The 27,908-nt window shown below is 50.2% G+C and overlaps 1 protein-coding gene across 1 annotated transcript in view; it reads left to right on the forward strand.

Annotated features, from left to right (window-relative positions):
* WSCD2 (WSC domain containing 2) overlaps nucleotides 1-27,908 on the forward strand; it is a 106,391-nt gene that overhangs the window by 44,853 nt on the left and 33,630 nt on the right. The window contains exons 3-4 of the mRNA XM_019486781.2: nucleotides 16,199-16,313; nucleotides 20,201-20,385. Of these exons, the coding sequence (XP_019342326.1) occupies nucleotides 16,199-16,313; nucleotides 20,201-20,385 (300 nt within the window). The remainder of the gene's footprint in view (nucleotides 1-16,198; nucleotides 16,314-20,200; nucleotides 20,386-27,908) is intronic.

Below are 27,908 nucleotides of genomic sequence, written 5' to 3' on the forward strand. Positions count from 1 at the left end.
AAACTTTGCCAGGAGAAGAGCAGGCAGAGGCGCAAGATCTAGTCTGTGCCCTGTGGGGTCCGCGTATGTGAACATGTTCGGGGGTCTCTCGCAAGGAAAGGGTCGTGTTCACTAGCACGGCTGCAGCCAGACCCAGATCTGGCTTGTGTTGTGTCATGTCTCCATTGTGCTCAGTGGGCTTCCTCTGGTGCACATTGGTGTAAGGGGAACTTAGCAAGGATTTGTCCCCTGTGCTCTAACTAGAGCCTGTCCTAGGACCGTAGCTCTAAAAATAACCTTTGCTCCCCTCCTAGGACTGCGCTGGAGTCCATTCATTTATAATGCTCACCCTGGATGCCTAATTGAAAGGATGAAAAAAGACTGAAAGCCACAGATTCAAGTGGGTTTCTGTGTCTGATGCTGCCCGTGTACTCCAGCGGATAGGGAAGTACTGCAGTGGATCAATGCTTTTACTGAGCCTGCCAAAAAACTAGTGCCAATACCAGCAGCCCCAGTCTTTGTGTGTCCCTATGATCCAGGTATCCCAGAGAGGTCTTTGCGTGTGACGGGGGACATCAGAAAAACCCCCTCCAGTCCCTCTGAAACATGCAGTCTCCATTTGCAAGGAAGCCCACTCCTGATTTCACACACCGCTGACAGTGCCTTTGCGACGGTGACTTATTGCACCGCTTCTGATGTGCTTATCATCTCTGAGAACCTAATTTACAGCACCTGACAGGACAGTTATTTTACGAGGGATGCTGAGTTATCAGAGCTTCTGTTTCTTTACCGAGCAGGGCGGCAGAGGCAGCTTTTGTGCCTTCCCGATCATTATTTCCATTAGTGCCCGAGCGTGTCACAGAAAGGCAGCACCGTCATCCATTTCTCTGCCGAGAAAAGGCATGCTGGAGCTCTGTTTGACGTTGGGCAGCATTCATAGGCTTTCTGCACAGAGCAGACGGCCAGGGCCACGATTTGTATATTTGTTTCCAAATCAAACACAACTCCATGTCATGATCTCCTGGATTCCCTCCCTCTAAAGATGCATGCGGCTCCATGAGGAGTTTCTGAAACGATTCGTGCCATTGGTACAAGCTATAATGAGAATGGATCTTCTGGCCCAGTTCCTATTTGCTCCTTTGCTGTACTTACAGCTATGCGATAGCTTAAGAATGAAACATTTCCAAGACTGCTAGCCCAATGAGCCTGAGAAAGACATTTATATCCCTTTGATCATGAAGACACCTTATCAATATTTATTATCGTTAATACTCCTATTATACTTCACCTATTTAACTTGGCCATCCCGGATACAAATTCCTCCTCGAGTAATGGGAAGCTGAAGTGCAGGCAATTATATTTGCAGTAAGGTCTCGGATACGACCTATAATGTCATGAAATATCAGCTATTCCTCGCTCTGCAGGGCAAATCATGTAAAACGTAGCGCAAACTTGATAGAATATTATTAACGAACAAGGCTAAGCTACTTAAGCAGTTTGCATTGATTTTTTTAAAATGTCACTTCTCTACCTTTAAGGTAACTACACGTAGACAACCACACATGCTCACAAAGGTGCTCTTATGGGGGTGTGTGCGAGAATCTCAGAAGTCTTCTCTACATTTGGCTAACTGGACTTTTTCCATCCATCCAAGGAGACGTCTGGGTGGTTGCTACCTTGTGAAACCTGGACCAACCTACCTCCAGTTGGGTGCCCAAAATTAGTGGCCAACTCAGAAACAAATACTTCATGGCTGGAACAACATTTTAGCTTTAGCAAAACATTAGCTTTCTCTTCCAATAGTGTCTTGACTCCCACCTTGCTGGGGTCATCTGACCCCAGAAGTCTTTCTTGCCCAAGTGCTGATGATCTGTAAGGTCCCTTCCAGCCCCTAACATCTATGAAACTATCTATGAAAATCCCCTACAAATGTGGCACTGCGGGGAAAAAAGATCAGAGTACAGCAACCTAATCTGTTGCCAGGAAAGTACCCTATGGTGACCCGCAATGACCTGTAATCTGTATTTCCAGGTACGAACGGTACATTTTCAAGGCCGTTACACTCTGCCCATACACTTCACCTTGAGCTCTCAATCTGCTGCTTCTGTCCCCTGTGAAGTACTAACTTGCGTCTTTGGTTGAGTGTGAATGCTGTTACAATTTGTTGTCATTAATAAAGTGGGCTGGTGAGAAGAAGCAATATAGCATACTGCTACAGTACAGTGCACCTGTGACAGCCACATAATGGATTGGCTTGGTATTTAGGGAAATAGCAGTAGCTTTATCCATTACGGGAACACAAAATGAAACAACCCCCCCCGCCACCCCAAAACCCAGCGGTGGTAACTACTAACACTGTATCTAGGAGCAGAGTCAAGGCCTTTCTCTTTGTGATGACTTTCTTCCTCACCTTAGGGAAGGCTTAGATGGACATGAAGCAACAGGAGATGCCACATGATCACCTCTGCTATTTTTGAAACGGGGTGGGTAGTTGTGTTGTGTTGTGTAATTAAAGAGTGGCCGATCTCCTTGGGAAAGCCCTTACATCTGTAAAATCACAGTGAATGGTCTTAAGGACCCCCTGTGTGCTAGAAAATGATGCTATTGTTTACCTTCCCCGCTATCACAACCGAATGCAATGTTCCTCCATCAGCTCGTCTAGGTATTTTCGCAAGCGCGCAGCTGGCTTCAGCATTAAGGGTGCAATTTTATTTCCATTTGGTCATCTAAGCTGCCATTAGGTCAGCAGACGTTGCCCGGCGCTGTATGCTGAGCGAGAGGCCAGAGCTGCCTTCCATCTTATGATAGACAGAGTTTTTTGGTTCGAGTTGATATCTTTCCCACTTGGAGGCAGGTTGATGTTTCCAGCAAGCTTTCGGATAGCACAGCATCCTTTTTAAATCCCTTTCTGTCTGATGAGGTGTGCAGTAAAACTGTGGCAACCTAAGGATTTTGCAGCTGTTACTAAGCCTAGCCCTACAGATCGGCTGTGCAGCCCTCGCTTTCCAAATGCATAGGTCTGTGCCTCCTTGGCTAACGTTGGATCGCTGTTGGCCATCAGCAATATAGGGCCTATGACACACACCCAAATGGTTCTCTTGCTGTCCAGTGGAAGGCAACAGTACACATAGTCTGCAGACATTTCATATCAACCCTCTGTAGGGACTGAGCGGCTTTAATGTGTCGATAGAAACCTGGGCTGGACGTGTGCACCAACTCCGTGCGCTATAGGCCTGTTCGAAGTATGAACCAATAATCCCCCTGGAGCCTTTAAGTGACTTCCACCCCACATACTAGAAGAGAGAAGACAGGTACTTGTGCCCAAGTAAAGAAATACCCCCCTCTTCTCCTGGTGCCCCATCGCATTCTTAGGCAAGTGAAATCTATGCAGTCGTGTTCATTAGACTAATTTGAATTGACATTTAGAGAATCTCGACCAGATGGTTCGTGAGAATAAACTGTCAGTCACTGTAAAGCAACATGCCGTCTTCCTGTTCCTGGCCATATGTAATGTGTCCACAGCAATTAACCTCTGATAAAATAGCTTCTAATGCCTATTGACAGAGATGGGGGATTGGCTCCGGGAGACTGCATCACCACGAGCGCGTCGCGTTAGCCACCGAGGAGTGAGTCACGCGTGCCTCGGAGACGCTGGCGGAAGGGGCTACTTTATGCTCAGAGCAAATACGGGCACTACTTCCATTCAATTTATGCATTAATTATTCCCAGCAAGAAACTGGCCTGAATAACGTGCGGAGGGATTTTCAAGTTCTGTAAGTCCAACCCATTTTTTAAAAGCTGCCGTGAGCAGCTGCAAAGCCAGTGCTGGAGTCACATCCTGGGGACAGGAGGGTTGTGCGTTCGGTGGAGCGGCTGAACTGGTCATTGCATGGCAGCAAAGCCTTCCCTCTGCGTTCCCACAGCTCAGATACCCTGTTTGTAACTTGATTTATTAGCCGCTCCATTGGGAATGCTTTTCTTTTCCCCATAATGGCGCTGGAAGATTTGGTTATACGGGACGATCGCTCAGACTGCACGAAGCTTGCCATTTGTACCAGACGTAAGCACCTCCTGGCTGTAATTAGCAGGAGCGCACGAGGCCTGTATGAGATGCTCGGGAGCAAAACGACCAAACTGAGACATGGTGTAGCTGCACCTGCCTGGATGGGACCTGCTCTGCTCACCACCTTTCTACAGTGCAGAAAGGGGCGAACTTAGGAAAAAATTGGGCCCAGTGCTTATAGTCTGTTTTTACCCAAGACCCTTCTGCTCCTTCTTTGAGAGAGTGAGCTGGTGATATACCAGCCTCTGGGATGGCTCGCAGAAAGGGAAGGATCAAACTAGGGCATCTTCATCACTACAGCCCAAGTCTTTGCCGCTTGTGCTGGCCAAAGCCATCCATGACCGATTAGGAGTAGTAGGCTTTTAACACATAACTTATTCATCCACGTACCATCCGTACCTTTTCCCTCGTTGAAAATCAGCCTTTGAAATTTGGGAGTGGGGGGCATCTGAAACAAGGAACCTGCCTCTGAACAGGTTGGTTGGGTGGGGGGGGGAAAGCACATGGTATGTGAATACATATGGAAATAGTGATTGAGCATTGGCCCAGCTTGCCGAGGGGTGCCGCTGCCCCCACCGAGACTGAATATCTCTGCCTGACAGCATGATGGCTTAGCAGTCAGTAACTAGCTACAGAAACCCCGGAGAACTAGAGCAGGTTGGTCGTGTTCCCATAGTTAATCAGCAGGTTTCACGTTCCCTGCGTCACAGCACATGCTCTCCTGCAAGCGCTGATCTTCAAGGCTGCCTCTTTTTCTCCCAGATCTCTTGGGGCACTCAGCGTGCTTCAGATAACCCAGCAAGAACAAAATCCACCCCTGAGGACAGGAGAGCCCTGGGCCTCGCTCCAATCTCAATGTCCTGAGGCTGCTTTTGCTGGATTTCCCTGAAGACATGAATTTGACCCTTGACGAATCCCGAATGCCCACGGCACAAAGAAAGACAAAGTTTCCTGACTAGACACCCAGCCAAATCTGCCCCTGGCCCCCATCCTTTGGGGTCAGAGGATTTGCATTCTGGTTCAAGTGAGCCACATATGTTTTCTCTCCGTTTCCCATTGAAAGCTCAGGGGTGGGCTCCTACCCGACCCTTCAGCAGAGCCAAGATGAATTTCAGGTTAACCCAGAGCCGGAGCGAGGGATTCCTAACGGCATTAAATACACCGATCCATGTGTGAATGCTGGAGAATATGCCCCATGCCAAATGCGCAAGGCTTTTGATCGGCTGCCTTGAAAACCACGATCAGATATTCTGACCCCCCTTCCTGAGCCCGAGAAATTCTTTATGTCTGCTTTTAACAAGCAAAATGACAATTAAAGTCATGTGAGCTCACAGGGAATGGGAAGGAGCAGGCAGCGAGTGCAGAGGCAGCAGGACCCGCACCAGCCCCTGACCCGCTGTGAGCAGTGGGCTATTGCTCTATATTGCCCATCACCTCTGCACCAACACTTGGCGCTTCTGGGCACCTGATGTCCGGTCCCTGGCAAGTGTCAGGAAATTGTGCCTGAAAGTCCTCCCTGGAGGGAGTGGGAAATTATCATCCTCCCATAAGGTGAGGCACAGAGCAGTTCAGTGGCTGGTCTAAGTGGCACTGGAAGTCAGAATAAATACAGCGTGTTGTCCAGTCCCCTTGCTCTGGCTGCCGGTCCCTGCTCCTGGGTAGACAGTCCTGCAGTCCTGACTCGCACAGCTTCACCTCTTCTTCTAGGCACTCAAGCACTCTCTCTCCTGGCTCTGGTTGCAGAAACCAGGAGTCTGGGCTCAAGTCCCCAGCCCTAACCACAGGGACCCTGCCCCATTGCCACGGCTGAGTTAATATTAGGCTGTTAAAGAAACGATCCGGTTTCCAGAGGTGCTGCAATGCCAAAACTTCCACAGAAAACAGTGGGGCCCTGACCCTGAACCTCTGTGGGTCGGGTCTCCAGGGGCCTCATTCAGGATCTGCAGGCTTGAAGTGTTTGGCCAACAAACACATGCATGAAGAGGCGAAAAAGGGGCTACTTTTGAAGCCGTCTCATGGGCACCGAGCAGTTATTCTGTGCTAGTAAACCACAATGCATGCATTTTATCCATGCCTCTATTTCAGAAGGGACCACACTGCTGTGGCAGCCCTTGTGATCTCCTCTCCCATTTCTCCTCCAGTGCTATTCTTTAACTATCCCGCCAAGGAATTTGCCCACTGAGATCTTAAGGCTTCTCGGTTGCTTTTAAAAGCCGGCTGCAGCGCGGCTACTCTTAGCAGAAGGACGCGCATCCCTGAGTCTGAGGCTTTTAAGGCAATGTAAAATGCCTTTCTCCAGGGTGGCTGGAAACAGCAGAAGGATGCTCTGAGAGCCATAGCCCAAGAGCAGAGATCCATCTGAGGACGGAGTTTCAAGCAGCGAAGCTCATTTTCCTTGGCTCACCAAACACCTGTAGGGTCCTGACACGACAGCCTGCATGCCCACGAGATGTGGGATGCTAAACCATGGGCAAAGCTAGCTCAAGTGTCTGGTCAACCTGCAAAACAAGTGGCCCTGAATGTCCCCTACACGGCCAGCTGCCCTACTTCTCTGCTGCAGTGACTGCATTTTAATAGCGGCCAAAGGGACCTAGATGGTTTTGTCGTACGAACCTGCAAAACACGCTGGAATTCACGGGGATAAAAGGCACTCTGTAAACATTAAAGCATTCATTATTAATATCGCTGGCATATTTACAATGCTAATGCTGCTTACAGGTGAAAGCAGGTATTAGATGATATAGAGGTCATGAGAACAGGGCTTAATACATAGCGGCTGCTTGGAGCTATATGTGATTCGAATTCAGCCCTGGTCCAGGGGCATCTGTGAAGTCACAGCAGGCCCGAATTGGTCCAAGTGTGTTATTTATTGCTATACCCAGTAGCTCTATATTTATTTAACTCTTATCTGTTAGTCTAACTGGGTCACACGGTCTTTACCATGCCTCCCTTTACCCTCCCCACTGCGTTAACTCATTATCCTCATATCTCCTTCCTAATAAGTTGCTGGACACATGTGTCAAGAGCAGTGTGCTGAATATAATGCACATCAGTCCCTGGCCCTGTGAAAATTACTGGAGTAATCCCATATCCGTTAGATTTATCATGAACAAAATTAGTTGACCTTCTGAAACCTGTTCAGCTTTGTGGAAATGCCAAGTTATGCTGGATATAATTGGAAGCAATGAGCTATGACTGTTTGGTGGTTAAAGTTATCAGACCACATTTCCCTCAGTCTTCCTCCTTCCTTCTCCTCATCCTCCAAATCTCTTTTCATTGGGGAGCAGGTGGTCAGGTCTGACTTGGGTCTTAAAAGCCTCTGGGGAATCTCTAACCTTGGAGGTTTTTAAGACCCAGTAGACAAAGCCTTGGCTGGGATGATGTAGTTGGGGCTGGTCCTCTTTGAAAAGAGGGCAGGACTAGATGTGACCTCCTGAGGTCCCTTCAACCCTCATGTTCTCTGATTTTCATGTCAGCGGTCATGCAGGGAGAGCCCACGGTCATGTTGAGTTTTCCGGTTATTTGAAGGGGATCGCTGTACTCTTGGAGGCTGCAGACACAGCCCTACGCTCCAGCATACCTACTGTTCCCCCCATCTTTGGGTCATCTGCAGACTTGCTGAGGGTGCACTGCATCCCATCGTCCAGGTCGGTGATGCAGACATTGAACAAAACTGACCCCAGGACCAACCCTTGGGGCACCCCCCTTGATACCGGCTGCAAGGACTTCCAGTCTTCCTGCTGGTTTCCCAGGCTCTGTGCATTTGTGTACAGGCACTTGAGCTAACCAGTTGGTTGCCCTGATTTCTCAGGAAGTATGAGAGCACCTCCCCTGTTGCCTCCAAGTCCCCCGCTTCTCCATATACCTCAGGGCTTTGGTCTGCATCCCTCAGCAAACCTAGTTTAAAGCCCTCCTCACTAGGTTCGTGAGCCTGTCTGCAAAGACGCTCATCCCTGTCTTCATCAGGTGGATCCCATCTCTTCCCATCAGTCCTTCTTGCAGGAATATCGCCTGGTAGAAGAAGCCAAAGTCCTGATGGCGACACCACCTGCGCAGCCAGGCGTTGATCTACAGGACGCACCCACTCCTGCCCTTGACTGGAAGGATCGACGGGAACACAACTCGAGCCCCCGACCCCTTCACCCTTGTACCCAGAGCCCTGTAGACACTTTTGATGCACTCAGGGTCTCCCCTGGCTGTATCATTGGTGCCCACGTGCATGGGAGCATGGGGGAGTAATCAGAGGGCCGGACGAGCCTCGGTAGTCCCTTCGTGACATCTCAGATCCAGGCAAGCAGAGAAGAAATGGAATTAGTCATATCCAGTAGAAATCATGCCCCGAGCCCTTCATCCAAAGACTGGGTCACTGGGGTTTAACCAGCTTGCTGCAGGCCCAGGCTGAGGATGACCCTATGCTGGAAGAGGGTTTCTCAGCACCGTTAGGAGGCCCACACTCAGAAACAGGAGCTGATCAAGCACGGATTTAGGAAGAAAACATTTGAAAGGAACCATTTGGCTTCTGCACATTGCAGAGCTAATCAGAGACACTTCTGGAGTCGCGTGCCGGAGGCCATTCTTCTCCTAATCAGTAAACAGCACATCCCTGTCAGAAGAGATTAATAGACATTACACTAATAGATTACCAAATAGCTGGCTACCCACCCAGTCCTTGGAAAATTAATTTTTTTCTCCTTCCTTTTTTTTAATTGGCATAAGAAATGACTGTAGGCTCAGTTCACAGAACAAACAGCTCACGTGACTCACATTTGCAAAGTATCTTTTCAGCGGAGCATACATTTTGGATCTGATTAGAAAAGAGAAGGTGAAAGCAGAGGGAAATGCATTGGCTACACCTATTAGTGCCCTCAAGAAAAAGCACCTCGCTTAGTTATTCTGCGTGTTGGATCTTTGATGGGACAAGGCGATGGCCACACCTGAGCATCGGCCGTGGCAAAACTCTCCAGTCCTTAACAATACTCTCATTTAGAGTTAGAGTTGCCTGAAGACCGCGGACTATTTCCCACAACTACCCAGAGGCTTGTTTAAATGAATTCACTCTAGCCTTGTTTGCACTCTTCTGTGTACTCTTCCTATTAGCATTTGAGTTTCACTGGCAGGACAGTTTATGGAAAATAAATGTCAAGTCTGCATGCCTGACTGTTCCAGGAAATCATTTTTTTCCCCGTGTGTTAGCACCAGACCTGTTTGCAAGCTCATCCAATCCAGCAACAGGAACAAATACACGTGCCTTTCCTGCCCAATCGCAACGAAGGACTGTGCAACTCGGGGAACACGACCAACACATGACTAACCAGACCAAGTATATCTAGCCAAACTCGCCAGTTTGAAGAGTGCTTCCCGAACACCACCAGATCAGAGCGCGCGACTTAAAATGTCCACAGAAGCAAATCCAAGCCCTTACTCTTTGTTGTAAATCACCAAGAAACACTAGATGTGTTAAATGTATCATTTTATACAAATTATTTATCATCATTATTTCTTTTTCACCGACACCTTCCACAATGACTATTTTTCAGTGTTCCCCAACAACCTTAATTCTGCCGTGCTTTGGCACAAGGCAGCTACTTGCCACGAAGGCATTGTAGCATCCCTGGCTCCGGATAATGTGACACTGGCTTTTAAGAGCACATTAGATTTCTTTTTCAGTGCTGTTTTCTCTGTGTGGCCTCATCTAGGTTGTCTGGCTGCTTTATCCATACCCTTTCTTACCTCGGCATGTTTGGATTTCTTTCCCTCTGAATGTCTTGGAAACGCAATGTTTGGTTTGGGACCAGTAGAATATCCCTGCTTGGGTTTTTTTTTTCACTCTGAATGAGCTGGTATGCTTAGATGGAGTTAATGTTAAGTGTAAGCAGATTTTGGCAGGTGAACATGGAACAAAATACTTCAGTGGTGAACAGGAGCGGTCTGGACCACCCGCGAGCTGTGTGGGTCTTTCCTGCCTGGTTTTAAATATAAAAAACAACGGGACAACATCCCTCCTTTAAAAAGGTTTCTGAGCGTGGACAGAGAGTGCAGCTTTACATACCCAAACGCTGAGCTACAGCCAAGGAGCAGGAGACATTTACCCTTCCTGGGGTGTACTTATAGCATCGGGGCAGCCCATACGCCCCTAGTTAGTGATGCTCAACCTATCTGGCCCTGCGGGCTGGACGAGTGGTGTGGGGCTGGTCCACAGACCATCCACCAGGGATGGTCCACAGACCATCTACCACAGACCACGGTCCCTGTGGGTGTAATCAGTCCATGGGCCTGATCCAGCATGGGGTTGGGCCACAGGTATTATCTTGCACGCTGGTTTGGCCCTGCATGCCAGATCCAGCTGCAGTTTGACCCCACACCCGGGTGCAGGCCAGCACGCGGGGTCATGTCATCCAGCAAGCAGGGCTCCCCGCAGGTCTGGAAACTTAATTGACATGGCTCCAAGAATGGGGGCAATTAACACTGCCACTTGCCCCACTGCCAAATTTCCAGGCCCGTGGTGAGATTCACGGGCCAGAGGACACAGCTTTGCAGGCCAGATGCGGCCGGCGGGCTGGAGGTTGAGCCCCAGTGCCCTAGGTAACCTTTACGGAAAGAAACCATCAGCACTTTGCATGAGTGATAAAGCAAAAAAAAAAGAAAAGAAATGCATTTACATCTGGCCATTACAATGTTTACTTTAAAGTAACAGTCTCTCTGCCCACTTCCTTGAAGAAATGCCAGTCCATCAATTATCGAACCAAACCCTGATGTAATTAATACATTTTCATGCAATATATCGATTGACCACTCTTTGGAGGGCAAAGGTTTGGTTAAATACATCAATAAAATAAAGATAGAGCCAAAAATTAGCATTCCTCCCATTCGGCACTTGGAGAAAGGCCAGAGCTTTTAGAGCGTTACCCACAGCAGGGTCAGACTTCATAGACGATTGACGCTATCACATCTACAGCGGCTCCCTGCCAGGCTTTCTGCCCGCAGCTTTCAACAGCTCCAACCATGCAGGCCATAGCAGAAGCGGTGTGGATGGACTCTGAGCCCTGGTGAGACTCAATGTGCCTTATGCTCCGGGTTTTCTATGTAGAAGGCAGTGTCCCAGGCGGCAGGACCCTTTCCCCCTGCCTTTTGGGGGAGGGATGTGTGTAACAAGAGGAAATGCACTGGTAATGGCCTGAGGAAACCCACACAAAGCTAGAGACCCAGACTAGCAGGGATGCTGGGGCTATCGTGACTGTGTTAGGGAGCATGCATCTTCCCCTAACTCATTCAGAGGAGGTAGGATCCTCTCCCATTCCCGGCCAACACTGTGCCAGCAAAACTGCAGCGTCAACCAGACCCGAGGCCCCCGCTCACCTACCCACTGCTGCAGCCTCATTTTTTGTCATCCTGCTAAATTAGCTCCATCGGGCCTTTTTTTGTTTAATGCCCGTTGTACTGATTTCTCCCAACTTCTTGGTATCAGACTTGCAAGGTCCAGTGGATGGAATCAGAATAGCTTCTCTGTCTTTGGTGGCAGAGAAAACGAACCACAGAAAGACAACTAGCGAGTGATCGGGGGTCCGCCGTCTGTTAGGCCTGGCCCCTGACTCCATTGAGTAAGTCGATGCAAGGACTTGGGGAGTGTGGCTGGTCTTAACACTGCTCTGGGGAACTTAAGTCCTTCATTAATGTTTATGGTCATTGCATGTAGCTAAGATGTCACGTCTAAGGATGCACGGCTGCTGGAGCCTAGGAAGGAATTTGTTTCCGGCATGTTTTCTGTTGAACACGACTACGGGCACTGTTGTTCCCGTGGCACGCTGGATATTGTGCTGAAGCAGTATCTTCAACTCCTATGTCCAAGGGACTTCATCCCAGATCACAGCCTAAGACCTGACCACACACCACCGTACACGTACGTTGTTAAAAAGGAAGTGGACAGATACGGCAGACCTCTACCCTGCGGTCATGCCACCCAGTCTGGTGTGGAATCACCCTGGAGAGCAGTAGGGCTGAAAGTTTTATCAGCTCCTGTCCAGCCACTTGGCTCAAGGCAACCAGGCTATTACTAATAGTGAGGCACCGACTGTATGCAGATACTCCAGGATAACTTCTCATCTGTCCTTTCCAGATAATTGACAGATAACTTCTCATCTGTGTGCCCGGGCTAATTGACACTGGCATACACCACTCTAGTGAAATGCCCCAAGTGTCCGGGCACAAAGGGAGGCGTCAGGGCCAGCACAGGAAGGATGTCAGCTTAATTCCCTTTGTTGGGAAAATAGAAAGTAACGCCCTTAGCACAAAGCTACACCTCGTTTCCCATCCATATTGATTGCCTTTCTGCTTTAAGTACCATTCCTAAATGGCTTGCAGCTTTCTGCAAGGTGATGTCGAGGGCACATTACACTCTGAACACGTAGTTATAAAGCAAGCAAACAAACGGGGATGTTGGGTTGAACGGCCCTATTTAAAAAAAGCAAGCCGTGGCAAGACAGGTGCGGTGTCGTAAAGCAGTCAGCTCACAGATGTTACCCAAGGTTTAATGCCTCTCGCGGCTGTCCCACCTCCACCTGAGCTGCACATCAGCCTGACGACTGGCAGAGCCTTCCCGACTTCACGGCTCCCTTGCAAATCGCCTGGTCCCTGCATGCAATGATTGGCATCTGTCAGGAGCCGGATGATGGGCGGCACTGATGTAAGGCACCAACACTGCATGTGGAGAAGTCTAGCTACATGCTGGCATGCTTTCCAGGGGGTAAATGCTTTACTGTCAGGAATGACTGGCATGTATAACGCAGGGGAACAGCGCAGTCCAACGGTTAGCATGCTGCGCTGCGAGTCGGGAGACCTGCATTCGGTCCCGTGACCTGCTGCAGCAAATGCTTCTCTTTCTCTACGCCTGGTCCCCCTCCTCATTCTTGTCTGGCTTCGAGGCTAAACTCTTCTAGACACGTTACACTGTTAGTACAGTGCCCAGGTGCCGTGATGTGGGATGCTAGCACAGCGGCGTGTCTGCTTCCACCAGGAACCAACGCATCCTTCCAGGAAGCTCTGGCAGGACTGAGACTCCTCAAGGTACCCAAGGGAGTTAGATGCCCCACTTCAGAGGACCTGGGCATAAATAAGTGCTGGCCACCCACCCCATTTGAAAGCCTAGCTTCAGTTCCCAAAACATTGTGAAGCGTGGGGTGGCCAGCAGGTCTGCCAAAACGGTCTTGTCATTCTACATCATCCACCATCCCCAGGAGAGCCTCTCGGTTTGTGTGGGGTCCAGCTCGTGTTCTCTCCACCACTGTGGGTTTCTATTTGCCTGAACATGCCTGGATTTGCAAGGGCAGATGCAATGCCCAGATCACTTCACCAACGTGCTGCATGCCAGGGCTTATAGGAGCCCAGAGCCCCAGCGCTGAGACCCCTTCCCCTGCGATTACTGCTTTAGCCCCAGTGGCCGCATGATGCTCTTAGCAGTGAGATGACCCTGCCTACTCTTCAGTTTCTTCTTCATGCAGCGTGCAAGATTCGTTGCTGCATGAGCCAGGGGAGTCAAGTAGGATTGCCGAGTCTTTAAAAAAGACTGGCAAATTCAGGGTTGGTTAGTAGGGGTTGTGCTCGTGCATGCTGAGAGATGGGCAGTGAGGCTTCACGCTTCAGCAGAGAAGCTGTGCACCTGCAGGGATCAAAGAAGGATCCCCACCAAGGAGCTCACCAGGTAGGTGAGAAAATGGCCATAGCCGGAGACACGGGAGTGGATAGCACAGGGGCCTGATGGTAGAGAGCAGAGCTTGGGGGAAATGAACTCAGCTGGTGAAATCTTGGCCCTATGGTTATATCAGGGCAGGTGCCAAGCTAGGAAGCACTCAGTAGAGCTATGCTGGACTTCTGGATCCATTTGAATCAATTCAAACCAAAGGAAAAGAGGCACCTCAATTTCTTTGGGGAATCAGCACCTCGGCTATTGGGGTGCCAAGCAGTTTGTGCTCTGTGGGGCTGATCTGGAGTGGATATAAATCCAGGGATCCACTCACGTCAGTAGATGGGGGGGTTCATTTGGCACCATAGTTCCTGGCCTGTTCGCTCTTCAGCGCTTGCAGCATTCATTGCCTTGTCCTTTCCCATTTCTTCTTTTCTCCTCCTCCGAATTCCCACCACCGAACACTAATTTTAGAATTGACGTTTCAGCAATAGAGAACAAAAAAAGAAAAAAGAAGAAAAAAAGAAGCCAGGTCTGTGCAAAACTGATGCAAAAAAACCCCGATCTAATTTCTTTCCTGGAGTTTTAAGAACTGCTGCTTTCCCATCAGGGAATTCACTTAATTTCTGCATGTAAATCTAAACTCAAACGCTGGGCACAGACAGAGCAGAGGGCAAGGGTTCGGTTGTGTAATACGGCATTCAAAACCAACACACATCCCAAAACCAACACTATTTTCGACCAGTCCTGACTGAGGCCAAAAGTCCCGATCCCTCGTATGGGTTGTAAAGACAGAGCTCAGCGTAGGGCTGTCTTCTCCTTGTTGGGCTCTCATGGCTTGATCCCAAGCTACCTTGGCCCAAAGAGCCCTGGCTGGTGAAACTTCTCATCTCCAGTTCAATGGCACAGATGCAACATGCTCCCGGTCAGCGGCTAGCCTCCATTTCCCCAGGTATTTGCACTTACATGCCTGCTAGAGCCAATTACCCAAACATCCCTCTGTTATCTCTGGACGTGCCAGGGATTCCACCATGATCTATGATGCGAAGAATCAACTGACTGGTGCTAAATGTGATGTATTGAGCCATCTTCCCAGCCTTGGCTGCAGTCTTTTTTTTAATGTAAGGCAAGTCCTTGAAAGGACTTTGCTAATTATGTAGTATATAGCTTGTGGGTTTAATGATTTAGCCTTGGAACAACTATTTACGTGGCAAATGCAAGGATCTCTTGTTACACCTGAAGTGACGGGGTTTTTTTCCCCCACTCTAAGTGATCAGTAGCAAGAAAACCACAATTGCCTAGACACGCGGATAAAGCTGCTTCAGGAGAATAATTAGGCAAGATCCATGCCCTTGGTTTGTACGAAACCCCTCTTGGCAAGCAACAGGGCCCAATTCACATGGACTGGTTCAGAGAGCATCTCATCCTCTAGCTGCAGGATTGCAGTGGGTACAACAGGGAGACATCAGGACAGACTGCATATCCCCCCCAAGCTCTCCAAGCACCACAGGGGTGCAGCCTGGTCTGGTAGACCCCCTGGTTGTATAACCCTGGGCCTGGGTGCACCGTGGGATTGAGGGGCTGGCTGCATGTCCAGCTGTGTGCTGAGCCCGGACTGCATGTTGCTCTTTGGGTCCTTCATGCTCTCCCATTGCACCTGCCCTTTAGCAGAGGGGATTTTCTACAACCTACAAGACAGCTCCCCGTCCCCTTCCCTCTGTCCGGTGGTGTCTCTGCTGTTCCTGTCCTCACCCACTGCCATGCACCTTTCAGGCCATGGTGGCAAGGGGTCATTTAGAGTAGCCCCGAGGCTACGTGCTGAGGGCCAGGCCATGAATCCACAGCTATTGCCCGTTACAAATTGTGCTGCGGCTCTTGCTTTTCCCAGCAGAAGCCCCCGAATTCCCACCCCCAGCATTTCTTCCCCTTCCAATACAATGCTGGTAGGAGCTGGTGTGGCCTGAACAGTGGCTGCAAAGCCCGGCTATTTCAGTGTGGATGGCTCCTTTCAGACTTATCCTGCCTGGAGCTAAACAAGTGGAGGAATTCACAGCACTTGGCCTTCAATGCCTCTGAAAATCTCATTGTTAGGCCCTCGTAGCTTGATCCCAAGCTATCTTGGCCCAAAGAGCCCTTGCTGGTGAAACTTCTCAGCTCCATACATTGCTTCCCCTCATCCTCCAGAATATGCTTTATTTCTTAGTTGGTCTAATAAAAGGTATCATCTCTGAATTGAGAGTTTTAGAGTTTTGCATTTCTTTTTGACTCAGACCAACACAGCTCCCAAATACATCCCTTTATTTGCTTTTGCATTCATTCCTTGCATCTGCATGGGTCCCTCCCACCCCGCTTTTTCCTTGATTTAAATTTCTAGGCCAGCTGAAGTAAGTCCCACTGAAGAGGTGCAGTATAATGTTTAGCAGGGGAGGAGAGGAGAGAACGCGAGGAAGCTGAATTTGTCTTCTCTGTCTTTCTTTCAGCAAAATACATTGGCTGCTACGTGGACAACACTCACCAACGCGCCCTGCGTGGCGTGTCCTTCTTCGACTACAAGAAGATGACAGTGTTTCGTTGCCAGGACAACTGCGCTGAACGGTACGGTGGTAAATGAACACGGCATCTTCATTAATTTCAACCCATCAACAGTATTTCTCTCTTGTCAGCTTAAGCGCTCCAGCACCTTGCCCATTTTTCTCCTGCTTCCTCCTCCCGTTATTTTTAAAGCTCCTCAACCGACATAGCCAAAGATCCTGGGTTTTGATTTGGTTTTGTTTTGTTTTTTTAAAACTCACCAGGAAAACCCTCTTCTGATGACAGGCAGGCTGTGAGCAACTTCATCCCTCTTTGGTCCCGTGCAGAGATTGCAATAAAGATTTGGCCGGGCTCAGGGCTTGCAAAAGTAAAAGCCGGTTGCACTACTCAAGCTGCCCTGTTTCAAGATGTGTTTGGAGTCTAACATTTCATATCCCAGGGAGGACTCGCTCAGGGCAGGATTCAGCACAGCACCATGTGCTGAATTATTACTCGAATAATGCTTGATGTTGGGCTAGGGCTGTGCAGGTCTTAGGTGGGGCCTGGGCACAAGAAGAAGCACCGCCTGCTCAGATGGGTCTCGGACTCTCGTTCCAAATGCACAGCTCAGGCCTGAAAAGGAACAAGTGCCCGGACTGCAAAGCTCGCAAATGCATGACATGCAAAATGAAAAAGGAGACACACGCAGTGCAGTCGCGGTGTGACACACGAGGGATCTTGCATCTTTCCAGGCTGCTCTGTGTTGCTTTTAAACAACAGCAATGAATTACCTTTCACCCCTGAATCCCTCTAGCCAGCTCTTTCTCTGGGCAGGGCACTTGCTTTTCTGCCGGGTAGGTGTGGAGGGAACAGACTGACCTTCATGGAAATTAATGTCTGATTTTCTTTATTCCACATGTAAACCCTTCTACTGCAGGCATCTTCTTAGCTCTTGCTACCACCCCCAGCTGGGTATGCAATCCAGGGCAGCAAGTTATCCTCCCAAACATCCCTGCAAAGAAAAGCTCTTAGCTTTTCAGCTCCCCCCACCATTTAGAGGGGAAACTGAGACACAGAAATGCAAAGGCATCAAAGTGGAGTGGCAGGCAAAAGACAGACTCAAAGCCATAGTCTCTGAGCAGTCAGGGTGCCAAGGCCAAGTTTCAGGCCGGAGACAAGAGCTGGCACAGTGGTCACTTGCTCTGGGGTCAGCAGTGTTGCTGTATCCCTGCCAGTCTGTTAAAGGGCTGAGCGGTGTCTGGCATGGTGTGGACGAACGGGCCAGGGTTGCCAATTGGGCCCTGGGCCTGGGAGGTTTTCAAAAACACCTAAGGACCTACCTAATTCTCTCCATGCATCCCACCGGTTCCCTCTCTGCATCATTCAGTGTCCAAATACCTTTAGAAACCAAGCTGCAAGGGGCATGCCCAAGGGCATTAAACTCTAGTGGCCTGATCCCGCTCAGAAAATTAGAAGCTTTTGCTTCTTTCAAACCTTCCTGAGCACCAGCCCTTCCGTAGTGAATGCCCTACCAGCCCCTGAAATGCATCGGACAGTGGCTGCCTATTGCCAGATAATCCCTCCCCGCAACTTCCCTTATCACCAGCAATTACCGCCCTGACGCCTGCCCCATCGGGAGGCCAAGTCAGAGGACGGAGGTCCTCCAGAGTTTTATGACATCCTTGAGCTATCCCATTAGTGCTGCCACTGATACACCCAGGGTCATTCTCTGCTCTGGCTCCCAGCGCAAAACAGAGGCAGGCCTGAGCTCTCATCCAGGGAGCCACGCTATGTTGGAGCTGTCTGTGGAGATAACCTTGCTGCCTTCTCTTGTCTGCCTTGTGCTAGTGCCAAAGGAGGCATGCTCCAGGCTATACCTGTACTTGGCAGCTGCAAACGTGAGCTAAAATTTGCAGTGCTTCTATGTCAACTTCCAGCATCCTAATACCTGAGAGCACCCCGCTGTCAGCCCTCGCACTCCTGAAGAAATATAGCTCCCCGTGAGGTTTGCAGGATGAACTGTGAAGATTTATGAACCCACAGCTGTTAGACCAGGTAAAAGAGGTGTGCATGGTGAGGCTGTAGCCAGGTGTGTGCAGCTGACAGCAGCTGGCACAGGTTTGCAGGTAAGCACAAAGCCATGCACCCAACACAACTGATTGGCCCCCTTAGGTACGGCCAACGATAGCTCGGGAGATGGTTTCGACTGCAGACTCACCAGGCCAACAAATCTTCTCTGCTCTTGGGCTGAGCACGCTGCAGTTATTCAATAAATAATCGTGAGGGAGCCTCAGACTTCACCCATCCGCTCTCTTTGCCTCAGTGGGATGGCTACACACGAGGCATCCTGCTTGGAAAGTTGTGTCACCGGAGCTGCGTTTGCTGGTAGATGCTGTGACAAGCTCTGACCCCTTCTCCGAAGCGCAGTGGTTTTCATCTCTGCTTTCAGTGTGCAAGCTCGCTCCTGCGTGCCACGTCCCCTTGCAATCTTCTCCTTTCATATCAAATCTGTATCAAGTACGGGAGCTTTCCTCTTTTGAAGCCCCACAAAGTCTCCATCACTTATTATTTCTTCTGCAACACACATAATGCCCTTTTGCCTTTAAGTAATTCTGCTGTCTCTTGCTTTATGATCTATACGATGCACTAAGCCCTTTTTCTTTTAAAGTGATGCTGCTTCCAGCTAGTGTCTAGTAAATCATCAACAATGGCCACACACAGAAAGAAAAGATCACGCCTGCTTTGTTCAGAGAACTTGAACCACAGCAAGACTCCCCTGGCAACTAGGACTCTCCTACAGGCTCTGGGAAAACTGGTGCCCTGCTACCACCAGCACATGGAGGAATTTAGGCTGACACGTGAACAGACAGGTTGCTATAGAGCACGCTAAGGGCAGCAAAGCCCGGCAAGCCAAGCAATGCATTTCCACAGGTCCCCTTCTCAATCTCATGCCTGGTTTACTCTGCAGGAGCTCCATTTTCACACATGGAGCTACTCCTTGTTGGAGTGTATCCTGCCCGTCTCCAACTGCTGCACTACTGTGGGGCTCAAGCCATTTAAAGAGCTCCTCTGGTGCCTCTTGGATGCAGGAGTTAACAGGTATTATTGATTACTTTTTGGGCATCATCATGACCTGTCTTGTGCTTGAGGACCGTTTTCTACAAGAACCTGATCAAAAGCCCATGGAAATCAATGAGGTTAGGGCCAGGCCTTATGACCTGGATACAGATGTCTTATGTCATTACATGGGTTTTGCATTGCCGATTTGAAGAGCAGCTCCTCTGGATCTGAAAGCAAATATATCCTAATGTGACACGGGTCAGAAATGCTCCCCCGAGAGGCGTGCTTCTCTCCTGGCAGTGCTCTGAACGCACTGAATAAGGAAGGGCCCAAAAGGGGAAGATGCACCAGGTTTGAACAGGATGCCCCCCTCTAGCAGGCACAATTCCTGCACAGCAGACCTCCTGCAAGAGGCTCTGATCTGCACACGTCGACGGGGCTGCACAGATGGCAGCTGGAAGAAGCCTGCTTGCTGAAGGCCAAATCCTGAGCGGTGCTAGCTGCAGTGGGGGGGCATCATACTTCCTGGGATACTGGCAACAGCCAGGGCTTGCTATCAGAGTTGGGATCCACTGTGGTGAGCCAAGATGCATTTCCCCCGTGGTTTATGCAATAGAAATGCACAGGATCTGCCTGGTGGAGGAAACTTAGCCCTAGATTACAAGTGCCCCATACTAGGGAGCCCTGTGCATTTCCCTGAGACCAGCTAGTGTGATTGCAGCCAACATTTCCAGCAGCCTTAATGGATTACCAGTCGCTCCCCTCTAGCAAGGCCAAAATGCAGTCTCACATAACTTTTTTCCACCCCCGATGCCGTGATCCCCCAGCAGATCTGCCCTTGTTCCTCCCACCCGTGCTGTCTTGCTGTCCTTGGTGCAGGACGCTGCTCTGACTCTGCTCTCTCCCTCCAGGGGCTACCTGTATGCAGGGCTGGAGTTCGGGGCCGAATGCTACTGCGGACACAAAATCCAGGCCGTGAACGTGAGCGAGGCGGAGTGCAGCATGGAGTGCAAGGGGGAGAAGAGCAACATCTGCGGAGGTGTGAACCGGCTGTCCATCTACCGGCTGGAGCTGGCTCAGGAGTCTGCCCGGAGATGTAAGCAATCGCCGTGTTGTGGTCTGGCCCGGAGGTGGCTGGCAGGAATGGACAGGGAGGTGCAACAAGGGCACAGAGAGGGTCCTTGCCCCCTTCTGCATTTTCCAGAGGCACATGCCCTCTTGGCCTTTTTGGGGGGTGGACCCCACAACTTCGGGTTCCTGCGATGGGCGACTGTTTGCATTTCAACCTTAGTGGCCAGGACAGCTGGAAGCAGCCCTCCCCTCCCCATGCTCTATGAAGCTGGTGGTTCAAAGGGACCAGCAGAAGATGAGGCTGCGGGGGAGAATAAGAGTTGGGTGCACGTGGGAAGGGGGGTGCAGCATGGCTTTAGTTGACCTTCGGTGCCCCTCAATAACATTCAGAGGCATCTCTAAGCCCTCCCCACTTCCCAAGCTGTGAGACCCCCCCCCCAGCAGTCACAACAGGTGCCCGGTGAGATCAAGACGCCTTGCGTCTTGGGGGGCCATGGGAGAGGGTCTCGCATGAAAGTGGTCTCGTTCCTACCAGGGTCGAAGCAGTGGCATTGTCCCCCATGTTGCAGCTGTGGTTTATCCAGGAGGCGGCTTGCACCAGTGACCCGGCACCCCTTGCCTCTCCTAACAGCAGCTGGACTCCGTTTCTGGCATTAGGGAACATGACAAGTTCCCCGCTGCTCCCCTTCCCCTGTCCCCATCAACCCACGCACACTCTTTGCAGCTCACGTCATGGTGAACCACCCCGCAAGCCGCAATTGTGTTACCTCCCCTAGAAAGAGGGGGACTTTCTATCATCTGTCATGGGGGGTTGCCTTCGCTGGCTCTCTCCGGACCAGGTCTGGGTGACTTCAGCTCAGGAAGAAGGGAAAAAACCAGGGCTGGGTTTGGCTGCCTTCTGGGAGGAGCCCTGGATTCCTGATCTATAACATCTTGGTGAACACCCACTGCGACGCCGGGGGCCGTTATTATGACGAACTGGAACCGCTTGAGTCGTGCTGGTGGGGGCCGCGGGAACGTGTGCGGGGAATTATTCAGAAGAGGGCTGGAATAGATCGTGCCGACTCGGCTCTCCGTGACAAGACATGAAAGGGAAAAATTCAATACTGGATTCATTGCACTTGGAGCTTCCCCCCCTCTTCTCTTCCTTCCCTTTCAGCCTGATGCCATCTCTCAGAAAGCCTTATTCTCTCAGACGAGCTGCACTTAATGATCATCTGGCAGCAGGAAGATGAGGGAAACTGTGCTGTTTTACAGGAAAAAAGTCTCCGTCTCTTCACTGACGCTTTTCAGACACCAATATTTTTCTGCAGCCCCTGTGTAGCAGACTGGACATACCCATGCCCAATCCAGTAAGAAATGGCTGGGATTCGAGTGCACTCGCAGCCTACGACATGTCCTCTGTTTCTCTTAACGGTACTTGTTCGGCTCCAATTAAACTTGCATTATAATTACCCACATTCGAAGCCTTTTTTTTTCTAACCCACTGGCCAAGAACAGTGATGGTTAAATGCGCGGCATCATTCGGAAATGGCTCTAATTGGGGTCTTGCCATAATCATCTTAATCAGGAGTGACAGACTCCAAGAGCATAATTTAGTAGCTAACTACAGAGAGGACTCTGGAGGTAGCGCACTTTCTGTGATGATGTCCCTGGATGGTTTTTTTCTTTCAATGAACCTTGCAAGGAGAGAGCGGAGTCGAGTCTGGGGGTAAAATGGATGCAAGAGCACAGGAACACGCTGGGATTTGAGCTACAGGAGGGCAAAGGCTTGGGTTAACGTCCAGTCCCACGGGACAGTGGTAGGAGCGTAAGGAGCTTGGTCACTGAACTGGCGGGCATGTCAGACATCGAGCTCGAATGCCATCTTAGGACAGAGAAGGCAGGAAGGGAAACAGCAGGAGATGAAGGATTTACCCAAGGTTATCCAGAAGGTGGGTGGCGGAGCTGGGATGAGACGCCAGCCAAGTGCACTGAACCATTCAAGCAGCATAGCAAATTAGGGCTGCAAAAGAGCTAGAAAAGTAGCCCCACCTGCCCCACCTGTACTCGAACCATGCGTGTAATCACCTCTTTGAAACCTCCAGGAAGGAAGAGTGCCCGTCCTCCCTAGGTGACCTGTTCCAGGGCTTAACTGTCCCTACAATTAGAAAAGTTTCTAATATCCAACCTCGGTCTCCTTTGTTGTCACTTCTTGTCCTATCCCCAGTGGACGTGGAGAGCAGTCCATAACCTGCCTTTCTCCGGTAACCTTTGAAGCCTTTTATCATAACTCTCTCTGGTCTTCTCTTCTTTGGACTAAGCCAACCCAGTGCTTGCCAGCTTTCTTCCTTTCCAGTGTTGCTTCTCCCTGGGTTTTTCTCCAATTTCTCTCCAGCTGCCAGGCTAGACACCAACAGGAAGCCAGGGCACTTGGCCCAAGAAAACCCTCCCTTAGGGATTACAGGGTGGTCTGGAGGCTGCTGAGCTCTTGATGATGGTCCTCGTTAGAAAGCAAGGTGGTCCCATGGGGCTCCCCGCTTCTCCCAATTCCTAGTCACTAAACATCACTAAAAGCTCAACCTACCTTCACTCTTCTCCCCCTCGTTGCTTTTCCGGGTAGGCAATAGCTGTCAGGGATGTTATGGGACGGGGCATCGTCTGAATAATGGCACTCTCATTGGGGAACTTGAGAATAAAGCTGATTTTTGCAAACGGCAGCCATGCCTGAGGAAGCCGAAGCAGCTCTCTCATTGAGTAGCTTGAGACAGAGTCAGGAACAATACCCAAATCTTTGCTGGCGTGATTGTGCAAGTAATGAAAAAAGGCAATCCTATGCAGACAGTCTAGTAGCTTGAGACAGAGTCAGGGTTGGAGATAGTACCCAAATCTCCCAGCACCCCCGGGCCAGTATATCAGCCACGCGGCTGGATGCATAGCCTGTTTTCAGATGCTGATGGCAGAGAAAACATCTGGAAGCCATGGCGAGCATTATAATGTGCCCCAGGCCTTTGCTTTTGATGATGAGGGTGGACTGCAACGGGCACGAAGTCTGCAGGAAACTGGGGTTGACCCTTGCCTTTCATCGGCTGCTGCAAAACGCTCTTCATGAAAAGCACCTCGTTGCTGAGCCTGCCTCTGTGCTGAAACCTTAAGGATGCGGCAGAGCTCTCGGGCACTTGGTAGCATCGAAGTACCGGAGAGCTGGCCATCGTGTCTGCCAAAAACCAAGCAGGGAGAAAGCAGATATTCTTGGGGAGCTGACGCTCCTCTCTGGAAATACATTATCAACGTAGCGGGAAAGGTGTGTCGTTGTGGAGCTGCCAGGCTCCATCCCGATCCCTTGCGGGCTGAGAAATGGACTGTCTGAATAGGATTGCCTATTTTCAGTACGTGCACAATCAAGCCAGCAAAGATTATGGGATGTGCCTTGCTAATTAGCTCATTCCTGCCAGGCAGACCAGCGTCCTCACATCCTTAAAGAACCTCCTCACATAATAAGCGATTGCTCTGTAAATATGCTAATTCATTTGAATTTCTCTGATTAAAGACATAGACTTAATCATGGCAGTGCGGGCTGGACAGGGCTTGGCTGGCATGTGAGACAGATTTAGGTTTATGGATCTCAAATGGCTTGAGCCTGAAACCCAGACTGCTTCAGTGACAGCTAATAATAGCAATAGATTGCATGTTTATGCTGCTGGTAATTATTCACAATAGCACGAGGCATTACAGTTACTCTATTGATTGCACTGAATTGGGCCAAAAAGACTCCAGCCAAGGCTCAAGATGCCCGTGGTGCCAGGCACTGTCCAGACATGGCACAGGTAGATGGTGTCTCCTGCGACGGTCTCGGCCAGTGTCCTACAATGACTGGCATCAACCCGCTTTCCAGAGACCAATGAATTAAGCAGTTTAATTAAAAATTAAGCTCCCTCCCAGCTTGCCAGCCTGGGAGGACAAGTTTAACCCCTTTGCTGCTGCAATGTAGTGTGACAGCATTTCTGTGTGGCTCTAAATCAGCTGATTTTGACCCTGTCTGGCTTTCTGCCCCTTCGGGCAGGGGGCTGGACTCGAGGATCTTCCAAGATCCCTTCCAGCCCTAATGTCTATGAAATCTATGACTGCAGCATTTCTAACACTGGCTGGGAACCACTGCAGACTTCTCCTGGCTTGTCTTCTTCTGTCCTGACAAGGTCTTCTCAAGCAACCAGCCTGTGGTAGATGGACAAGGGCCAGTCTGGTGGGGAGGGCGGCCCTTGCCTCACGTGGCTTTTGCCCCACTGCATCAGGCAGGTCACAGGAAAGGCTAAAAATAAAGAACAAGAGTTTGCTCCTGGGCTTGTTGCTCCAATTCTGCAGCATAAACAACCAGCAAAATGCAGTGGCTTAGGTCTTGCCGGAGAGGGCTTGCAGCAGGAACGGAGCTCGTTCTCAACAAATTGCTTTTAGGGCTATTTTGCTGCAGCTAAAAATGACTCATTCAGATGCGATTAGCAAGTCAGGCTTCACGGCCACTGGACGGCGGAAGACAGAAGAAAAGCTAGTTCTCCCCAGGCTCACACGGCCGTAGGAGTGTCGCGGGGGCAGAGGGGGAGCAGAAGGAAGGAAGGGAGCTTGTGACTGCCCGATGTATGCTTCTGCGTCTGTGGCTTGTCAAGGGACGAGGAAGGAAATGCAGCGCTACCAGTAGAGCAAACCCTTCAGGGAACACGGGGCTGTGTCCTGTGCCTCAGTTTCTCCAAAAAAGAAAGTACGCTGAAATGCACATAAAAGAAATTACCCTCTGGAGGGTGGGTCCATCAGGGCTTCCTTAGGTTCTTACAAAGTGCAAGGTGAGCATCATGCAGAGGGGAAAGGGCTAAGCTGGGATTTGGAAAGGAGGGGCTCATTCCTGCCTCTGCCACTGATGCCCTGCATGGCCTTGGCCATGTCTTCTCATCTTCAAGCGCCTTGTTTGCCCACCTTGCCTATGTAGAGTGTGCACTCTTTGGGATAAAGAGCATCTCCCACCCTGTGCCTGACATGCTGGGGATCGCGTTATGGCGTTTGGAGGAGTTATTGTAAAAGGAATCATTTGTAATACAACGGCCCTGTGGCCCTGTCCTGTGTGAGGCACACGGGTATGGGGCAGAGGACTTGAAAGTAAATGACTTTCCTCAGCTCTTCCTCACCTCCCCTTAGAAGAGGAGTCTTTACCTGGCAAAGCCTTCTTTGCCCTCCAGGAGAGACCTTTTTATCAGCCACCATCCATGCCGGAGACCTACTCCACTTGGAAATGAAGCATTAACAGAGTGGCCATGCATCAGTAATTCACCTAATGAGGTTGGCCTGCATTGTTCCAGAGGGAGGCAAAATGCTGGTCGCCTCCACCACCGACTCCCTTTAATCTGATAAACTTCCTCCAGAGGACGGTCGAGATGTCGGGAGAAAAAAAAGAAAAAAAAGAAATCCTTGTTAATCAGCAAAGACGGGGGTGTGATTCCACAGAGACTGTGTTGCCAATTTAGGAGAGCTGTCAAATGTCCTGTTATCGCTGTGGGAGGGAGGAGGCTGGAAGCGGAGATGGCAGCTGAGTCCACCACGCCGCGTGGGCGCAGCTCATGTGGGGAAAGTCGAGGGCTCCTCTGAGACCCTCCAGCCATGAGAGCATCAATGACTCCCTTGCTGTGTCCTCTCTGATGTGCCTAGCTGAGCACCAGGGACAAATGGACCCGCGTTCTCTGATGGGGAATACTTTGCCCAAGTTATCCCTTGTCTAACGATGGTGCAGGTGGCCTGTTCTCCATCAGGCCCCTTGGTCATCAAGAGCCCCAAGACTCTCCATCTTCCAGCCCATTTATGCTTTTCCGGGGATGTGCAGGATAGAGCTCCAGTGTCTCCGATTGCTCCCTGGCCCTGGGGTCCTGTCTATGCAGCAAACGCAAGCCAACCTGGGCCTGGCGATCAGTGCAGCTGGCCCAGCATAGACCTGGGTTAATAATCCCTCAATCTGCCCAGCGTCTCAGGCAAGCGTCAAAGCCAGAACAGGAGCAACAGGCTTCTGAGGCGACACTGCCAACCGTGCCGATCCGGGAACATAGCCCTAAGGTTATCAGCTCTCTGGAAAAGGGACTCCTTTGTTGCTTGCCGAACAAAAGGGGACCTTTGAGGGTACAAAGCACCGAACATCTTAGTAGTAAAATAATAAGCGGGGATGAGCAACTTGCAACTAACAATGCACTGGAACAGGGGGGGCCTGCTCTTCTGATTCAGAGAGCCCGAAGGGTTCATTGATCCATATCAAGAGACACTGGAGCGCTGTACCGTGTATCTCGAACCCAGGCACTGCATGGACCCGGCGGGCGAACAAAGTAACAGAAAGCTGGCTGATTGATTCATAGAAAGTTAGCCCCTTGCCATTACTTGTGAATCCCCTGGTTCTGGTGCGCTTGTAACCACCTGCAAATCAACAGCCGCCTTCTCCATAACTGTCTTTCAGTAGGGACAGAAATTACACATGAACTGGTATAATTCATCAGAAACTGGTTAAAATCTGTAACACAACAGAAGTTCAGTGCATATAAACTGCTTTCAAAGTGGGCAAAACCAATTTAAGATAAACCCGGATGGATGCAGCAGACTGAACTGATTGAGGTTAAATTGGTTTATTGAACTTCTGTCTCAGGTCCCCGAGGGCGGTAGAAAATAAACTCAGACACCAGGACTGAGGACGTGGGAGATGTTAGTGTTGCTTTGTGTTACCTAGTCACTTGGGTTTGATAGTCCTTGTTTGGTGCTGGAAGGCTGCTTAAGGGAGGCCATCCCTGTGACACTCCACTGCTGTCCCTAACAGGGACCGTGGCTCTGTGCCATGTTTATACCAGGGACAGGCCCGGGGAGATTTAAGTGACTCAACCAAAGCCTCACAGTAAATCAGGGGCAGAGACTGCACTAGACACCCAGGACTCCTGCCTTGTTTCTTGCTGCAACTACCAGGCCTTGCCCAGAAACCTGCTTATGCCTTGAGCTGGTGTCCCGGTCTCCGGGAAGTAGCTTGTTCCCCCGTCCCTGCGCGAGGTGACGTTGATGGGTCCCTTCGCTGGCTGGAAAGCCCCTTCACGAGAACAATGACCCGCTTTGCAGATGGAGCCTACACTGTGAATGGAAGAGGTGTCTCCTTATTAAGTGCTTTGGACAGTTGGATTAAGTGTAACACACCCCAACAAAGAAGGGGAAAAAAGAGCCAGGGAGAAAGGAAGAGGCATCAGTGAAAGCCGAGTGTCTCTCTAATGAGTCAGAAATAGGTTTTTGATCTTCTCCTGGCTTTGAAAGCCTTTTGTGAATCTCGCCTGTAATTTTGTATTCATTGGATTCCGCCTTCCGTCATCTTTAAAACCCAAAGACTGGTGGGGCTCATTAGCAGGTACTTAAATGTCAAAGGGAGAGTGAATCTCTGCAGTCAGGTGGAGGAACATTTACAGTGATCCTTGGATGTCACTAAGATACCTGGTTGGGTATTCGGGTTTTTCCAGTCGCCAGCCTGCCCCATGGGAGAGCATGCAGAAATCAAATTAGAAAAATGCAAAT

This window comes from Alligator mississippiensis, chromosome 10, assembly GCF_030867095.1.
Source record: "Alligator mississippiensis isolate rAllMis1 chromosome 10, rAllMis1, whole genome shotgun sequence".
NCBI classification, from domain to species: domain Eukaryota; kingdom Metazoa; phylum Chordata; order Crocodylia; family Alligatoridae; genus Alligator; species Alligator mississippiensis.